The sequence below is a fragment of the Gobio gobio genome (genome assembly GCF_949357685.1).
Source record: "Gobio gobio genome assembly, chromosome: 14".
NCBI lineage: Eukaryota > Metazoa > Chordata > Actinopteri > Cypriniformes > Gobionidae > Gobio > Gobio gobio.
Window position 1 is genome coordinate 34,853,321 of NC_137107.1, and position 8,152 is coordinate 34,861,472.

At 38.9% G+C, this 8,152-nt stretch overlaps 1 protein-coding gene across 2 annotated transcripts in view; it reads left to right on the top strand.

Moving 5' to 3' along the window:
- mmp17a (matrix metallopeptidase 17a) overlaps positions 1-6,854 on the top strand; it is a 142,527-nt gene extending 135,673 nt beyond the window's left edge. For both annotated transcript variants that reach the window (XM_079835322.1, XM_079835323.1), the window contains exon 10: positions 6,168-6,854. In XM_079835322.1, the coding sequence (XP_079691448.1) occupies positions 6,168-6,484 (317 nt within the window). In that variant the 3' untranslated portion in view covers positions 6,485-6,854. The remainder of the gene's footprint in view (positions 1-6,167) is intronic.
- The last annotated feature ends 1,298 nt before the right edge of the window (positions 6,855-8,152 follow it).

The window sequence follows — 8,152 nt, forward strand, 5'->3', positions numbered from 1 at the left end:
GAACCGAGGTTACGTTAAGTAACCGAGTATCGTTTTGCATTTTGTTAGTTCACTTAAAAGCACAGTTTTAACAGTTTTTAGGATAATTATAATGATAAAAAATAGTTATAAAAGAATAGCAGAGTCCACACCACAACTATAATGATAACGACACCAAGAAACAGTATTGTTGGAATCACTTTCAGAATATTTTTTCCAGCTGATGAAAAATAAAAACATTGACAGCCTGTCAAAATCCTTCCTGATTTAAACAGCAGATATTTGCAATAGCTATTTGTTAGGGTTCTGCCCTGACAGCTCTGTCTGTCCTGTCTTTGTTTAATGTCTTCATGTTTGTTTTGTGTTTGAGCTTGTGGCTTTGTCTTTGTTTGTGTTGGCCATGTGCTACTGTTGTCCTGCCTCCTTGTTTCCCTTAGTCCTTGTTAACTTGAGTGTGCTCACCAGGTCCCCGCGTGTTTTCCTCCCGTTATATTGTGCTTCCTTCATTTCTTTGCTGGATCGTTGCTTGTGTCATGTGCAACTGTGTTATTTGTGCTCAACTGTTTAATTGCTTTCCGAACAGTCTTTAGTGGATTTGTTTTGTTTGGTGTTCATGTCTTGTCGTTTGTTCCCACCAGTCATCTCTCTCATCTGGTGATGCAAAGTCTGATTAATTTCCGCGAACCGGTTCTTTTTGGACAGTTCGGCTCAGTGAACATGGTACAAAAAGCAGATTAATAGATTACATTTTTATGCATTTCTTAGTGTCATGTTATATCAAGGAAACATTCAAATAAAGTAATCTGTGTCAATGCAAATTGAAACAGTCGAAAATAGTTATTTGCGTGAGTGCATGTTGCTGATTATTGAATAGTTAATAGTTAATTTATTTTTCCTTCACGCTGGATTCAACTGAAATTTACGCAACTACAGCGCACTAATCAACAAATGCAGATATTTATACCATAGAACAAGTAAACCAACTCCTTAGGTGTTTCTCAATGTCAAGGATCCTTCCTCTGCAGGACTAGTCCTTCCAAGTCACTTCCTTCAGAGGCTAGGCGAGGCTCCTCTTTAGCATTCGGAGAACAAGTAAATGGAACAGGCTTGCAAGTGCGCGTCAGCCTCATTACGTCAGTGAAAAGGTCCGTTAGCCATCAATAACGTAATTTGTATAATATCAATACGGTTGTAATTTGTACTGGCATTTAAAAGTTAAACTTTACTTATATTTACTACGGTTATAACAAATGTTTGGTAACGTAAATACTTACACTTGAAAGCATATTGCCCCGTTAACGCTCCGACTCCGCCAACGTCCGATATTTTGTATTTTTTGAACAAGATAGCAAAGCTGCGCGCATAGGATTGTGGGTGATTTGAGAACGCTAAGTGCGCGAAGTCTACTCGTATGCATCCTTTCCTGTATATGGCATATTTTTCGAACGAAGGACTCAGACCTTGGTTGAAATTCCGAGGATCCTCGACATTGGAACAGCCCTTCGACGGACGTCGATGACGTAGCATCCTCGGAATTCTGGCTTCCAAGGATCCTTCCTTGACATTGAGAAACGCCTCTTGTTTATTGTCCTTATAGACGGTTTCATCGGACGCACGCGCGTTGCCACGGTTACGCACCTGGCCCGAAGTTAACTTCCGGTCTGTGTTTGTTTATCAGTCTGGCAAGGGTATGGCGCACTACTCTGTAGAAACACATTTTTGACGTACTATTCTTGGATAACATGATATAAATATTAACGATCAAGCAGAGAGAATATGACACCAGCGCAAAAACAGTGCGACTCACCAAAAAGCCTTAAATGCTTCATAAATATCCAGTCATACGAGAGCAGCGTCTAATGTAATTTAGACTGTATGTCTTATGTAATTTACTTGTTATTTATTTTGCTTGTTATCAGAAATAATCTACTCTAGAGGTAACTTCTTCTGGCTGCGTTTACACTTGGCATTAACATGCGATCACCGTGATCATCAGTCAATCAGGACACGGCGAGTTTACATTTGTTCACATCAAGCTGTCGCCATCTGGATAACTGATCGGATTTATGTTTCCCGCAAAATATTTAAATTTGCCTTTATCATGGAGTGCAAAACAATTTTCGCTTTGTCCTCTATTAATGGCAGTGCCCATAGAGCACGGGATTTTTTTGTGATGCATTCATATACAATCAATCTCAAATAGGGGTATCTACAAGTTAACTTTCCCAACATTAATCTTAAGTTATGAAACAAAGAAACATGTTATTCCGATGCATTGCATGATTGAAGGCGAGCGCGCAAGCATTTACTGTACAGAAAACGGCATTACACATTATTTCTTCATGAGTCATACATTAACTCATTATCATACAATTAATACATTATCATACATTAATAATCTGTGTATTAGTTAAGCATGAATTAATGCATATTAGCACACCCGTAGTGTAAACTTTTACCAATGTTATTTAATAACAGTAGTCATAAGCATATTTCCAGTAGCCTAAGTCACCTACGTGCCTCAGACTTGGGTTGCGAACTCGATTATCAGAATCCTCTGTAATCCTCGGCAAACTTCGACAGCAGTCTCCCGTCTGTGTTCCTGTTTGAGTGGGATTTCTCTGTCTGGTTTCACTGAGGATCAGCACCACTCGAATCAGTAGATACAGCCCATTGACCTCAGATCTGTCTACTCTTCCTGTCTGATTTTAATTTGTCATTAAATAACTGTTTGGTTATTAAACTTGTGAAACTCATTCTGCGCTTGAGTCCTATCCTTCACAGATCCGTGACATTCCGTGACACTATTTATAGATACTATTTACACGGCCGGGTCAGGCCGATATTTCCCGCTACTATCCTAGGGCCGGGCCGGGCCCTTAATCAAACATTTGTGGGGGGTTTTATCATTACTTTATTAGCCTAATTGGGTGGGCAGAAAGCTATGCCATAATCAGAAATAATATATATATTTTCAGCAAAGTAAGAACTAATACTACAACTAAGAAACAAATGTGTACAAAGTTGCACAAGTCAGGGTTAGTCTAAAAATGTGTGTTAAACTCACAGCACATGCAGTGATAAAGCGCAGCATTCTGAACAGAAACGCTCTGAGACGCCAGTCATGAGCTGCTCGCGTGAACAGAGTGCTTTGCTTAACTATTTATTTTCATTTCAAATTGTTTTGTTTTAAAAGTAGACATTTCAAGCTTTCTATACACATATTTCTCATGTCTGTGAGGCAAGTAGCCTGCTGAGTTTCAGCAACTCCAGTTCATGTGCAATGAAAGTGATCACTCCCGCGCCTCCATGTCATGATTATTGTCTGCTATAGTCTATTTGCTTCTTATTTATTAAATCCAGGAAATTGGCAGATGAAACATCGATTAAAATTAAGATGCAATTTAAAAAAAACGAAATTCACTTTAAAGAAAGGCTTTCTACAAAACAAAACTTAAAGGATTAGTTCACTTTTAGATAAACTTTTGCTGATAATTTACTCACCCCCATGTCATCCAAGATGTCCATGTCTTTCTTTCTGCAGTCGAAAAGAAATTACGTTTTTTGATGAAAACTTTCCAGGATTTTTCTCCTTATAATGGACTTCAATGGGCTCCAAACGGTTAAAGGTCCAAATGACAGTTTCAGTACAGCTTCAAAGGGCTTTAAACGATACCAGAGCTCAGAGATGATCATGTTCGTCTGATAAGAGGTAAAATAATAGCATAAATACTGCTTGGTTTCTTGCAGAACGGATCGTTTCACTAGATAAGACCCTTATTCATCGTTTGGAATCGCTTAAAGCCCTTTGAAGCTGTACTGAAACTGTCATTTGGACCTTGAACCGTTTGGAGCCCATTGAAGTCCATTATATGGAGAACAATCCTGGAATGTTTTCATCAAAAAACGTAATTTCTTTTCGACTGCAGAAAGAAAGACATGGACATCTTGGATGACATGGGGGTGAGTAAATTATCAGCAAAAGTTTATTTAAAAGTGAACTAATCCTTTAATGAAGAGATCAAAATCATTTCTGACCCACTCGCATCTTTGCACTTTTCATAATCAGTTGAAATTTAAAAATAACATTATAATATTTAAACATAAATATGAAACAAAATACATTGTTTAATGGCTACAACAAGTATAGTAGGCTACAGTACAGATAAATGTCATGTCTGAGTGGGATTTGAGCGAACGTCATTTTACCGCTTCACTCATTACAGGCTCGTTCTCGTCAGAAGTTCAGAACGCCCACGTATTAAAAAATGGTCGGGTTTAAATCGGGCTCGGGCTCATAATTACAGTTAATGTGTTGGGCCGGACTCGGACACAACGGGCTCGGGTAGGGTCAGGCTTGATTTTTTTGAGCCCGATCTAAGCTCTAATTTACACTAAGTGCAAGTAGCAATAGATTCTATTTACAGTAAGTGAAAGTAACAGCATTTCTTAGCGATATGCTATTTACACTACGTAAAAATAGCAGTATTTTCTTTGCAATAAGTGTAAATAGTAGTTAGATGCTATTTATACTTCTAAATAGTGGCAGATACTATTTGCACCCCAATGTTGATGTACATTAAACGGTATGCAATAATAACAATGTAAATGATTATATTTATTAAAATTATTAAATGGATGCCGCCTTATTGGGTCAATAAAGCCCTACCTACTCCTAACCGACACACACTATTATTAAACACACATTAGACACTTTATTTTCAAATATTTTCTTTATTTTCATTTAAAATAAATGCCTCTGCGCACTACACTATTGCTTTGTTAAAAAGCCAGCATCTTCCGTAATTGTTTCTGGCCCAACCAGACGTCAGTGGGCGGAGTTAGTGTAAATAGCTTCTGCCAACAAGGCAGGCTATTTGACTTACTGTAAATAGACACTCCGTTAAAGAACTCAAGAATTTAAAGAGGCAGACGACAAAACTGCAGTGCTCTTAAGCCTCGTGCACACTGGGACGATTATCGTGCGCGCTTATCGCCAGCGTTTTCCTAGAAGTTTTTCGACGCATCTGTGTTCATACCCAAGCGATTTTCACTGGCGATGGGCCGAGTGAACGTGTATATGTCGTTTTTGATTTGATCCGCAATTTCTCTCTATAACAAATCCCTCTTATCGAGATTTTTGTAGTTGCTGTGGCGTTTGTCATAAAGTTAATTTTGTTCAGACACCAAAGAGACCAGCAGCTCTACATTCATCTTGCCTTGTTGCATCTTCTTTGTCTACTTACTTCCTCTTCGCCGTCTTCTTCAAGTATCAATGTGTGCTCAGCAAGACCGTTTTGTGTTTGAGCGCTACCAAGTCGTGTTTTACTGTAACTTCAGCAGCTCCAGGCATGTGAACAAAAGCGGCAATCTCATTGGTCAAACAGTTTTTAACTTGTTGTCAAACCCAAAAAAAACGAACCAGGCGTTTTTTTTTATTTATTTATTTATGAACGCCTGTCGTTTAGCGTGTCGGTGTGCACACTCACATTGGCACCCTTTGTTTAGTCACAAGGCGTTAAACATCGTCGATAATCTTCCCGGTGTGAACAAGCCTTTAGAATAAACAGAATGAAATCATCATCCACTGGTGTGGACGCTTATATAGTGATTGTTATAGTTATCGTTCTTGGTGTGAACGGACCCTCCACTTGATGCACCAGATTTTCTTCCCTGCAGTTGTTCTGTAGGCAGGATGAGGGGCAGAGAAGTTGTCTCATCAGGTGTTGTTCTCTGAGGCTTTGCTAGCCCCACAGGAAGAGCTTTGAATGAGGAGTGAGAGCAGGCCACACTCTAAAGTGACAGTCCCTGGCCTCCACAGGAGGAACTATTAAGCCTGTGTAACTGCTGGCAACAGTATCCTGTTCAAATAGACAGCACTGAAGGCCAGATTCGACTGCAGAGTGAGACCGAGAGAGAGATCAACTAGGAATCTTAAACAAACCACCAGTGTCCAGAGACTACAGTGTGAAAATCACTGCTCAACACATTGTACAATATTATTGGGGGTCAAGCCCCCCCAAGGCTCAAGTCCTAGAATCGTTCCTGGTGGTCTCGAAACAGGAAATAGAGATGCCAAAAACCATAGAGCAAAAAGTGAAACCATAATGATCTGTATACTAGATGAAAGCAAGTCTGAAAAATCCATTGTATTTTATTTCCTTGTATTTTCTGCTCTTTCTACCCAGGTGCGTCATATTTCTTCAAGGGAAAGGAGTACTGGCGCGTGGCGGGCAGCGATATGGAGGTTGAAGTGGGTTATCCGCGTCCCATCGGCAAGGACTGGCTGATGTGCACGGAAATGCAGTCAGACTCCCCGGAGATGCAGAACAACTCGAACACGAGGCTTCACGGGCAGCACCACGCAGACCATGCAGAAAATGGCTACGAGGTTTGTTCCTGCACTTCGGACTCAGCCTCCCCGCTGGGGTCGCGACTGACCCTCTCGCCCGCCTGGGTGTTAGCGCCACTCTGGACTCTCGCTCTCTCCTCTGCTCCTCTCTGATAAGGGCAGAGCCACAGGCCTGTACTCAAAAAGACTCAAGGAGCAGAACATTCAGCAGCCTGTGGGTGAAGAGAGTGATGAGAAGCTCTGAAAAAGCCTTTCGCCAGCACCGGACTGATGGAATGGACTCAGCACTTCAATCAAAAAAGGGATTGGATCACTTTTTTTTTTTTAGGTTGATGCTTTTTGTTGTCTTTTTGGAACTGGAAATTCCATTATTATTATTATTATTATTACTATTAGTGATGCTTGCTGTTGCTATCTTAACCCCAAGTATTAAACTTTGGCACATAATTTATCTCACACCATTTGTGCTACAGACATAAATGCAACTCATTGAGGTGTGCTGATACTTTCTTATACCTACGACAATAAAACAAACAAAAAAATCCTGCAGGAGGGATATGAGCCATATTTGGGACCCAAAATATCCAGTGATTTGGAATACATCCATAAGAAATGCTACAAATGTGTCTAAACAGCCATTGTGGCAGCGTGTTTTGCACGGCCAAGCATCACTAACATTTTTATTAGAATATATATATATTTTAGTGCTGTCAAACGATTAATCGCGATTAATCGCATCCAAAATAAAAGTTTGTGTTTACATAATATATGTGTGTATACTGAGTATAATTATTATGTATATATAAATACACACACATGCATGTATATAAGAAAAAATGTATATATAATATAAATTATATAAATATATATACAGTATATACATGCAAATATTTCTTAAAATATACATCTATGTATGTGTGTATTCAAATATACATAATTATACACAGTACACACACACATGTATTGAATATCATTTATATATATATAAATGTATTGGTAGTAGTAATCAAAACATGAGCATTCATTTTTTCAAATTTACAGTATGTAATAATTTTTTGTTTCAGAATTTCAAGAGATAAGTAACCAGTTTCTGAGGCATATCCTGAGCTAGTAATAGTAATGATAATGATGATAAAGATAATAATGATAGCGATAGTAATAATATTGCTGATACCAGGAAGGTGGTGGAAATCTCACAAATAGGGCTTCCTGCTGCCTGCAGTTCAGAGGCATCATGGGATACCATGAGTCACAACCTTAACCTTCCCTCGCTCCAAGTGCTTTAAGAATCCTGTCACTCATTTTTATTGGCACTTTTTCTGCTAAAAGCGTAATCCTTTACTTATTCTACGGGTTTCTTATTGTAACCGTCTCTTACTTGTCCTCTCTCATCCATCTATCCCCAATGTCTTAGCATCTTTTTCTTATTATTCTGCCTTGTTCTAAGCAATTATATTTACCCATCTTCAATACTGACTGTTTATACACCACATCACTCTGAAGCAATGACAGTTACTGATTGCAGTCGACTGTATTTTTGTAATAGACATTACCGTTTCTCATGCATGATGCTGGATTCACAATGCCTGGCGGGTCACCACAGCTAGAAACATTTCACAGCTTTGTTTATACAGTTATTTTTGTCTTCTTACAGTCTTTCCAACGGTTTTTTTCTAGTCAGAGCTGAGGACATTGAGAAATACTTAGACTGGGAAGATGTTTGACTCATATCCTGGGCTGCTGAGAGTGCACTCTGATCATATATGGGAAGAAATGCTTATATACTATATATATAAATACATATACATATATATTTAAGGT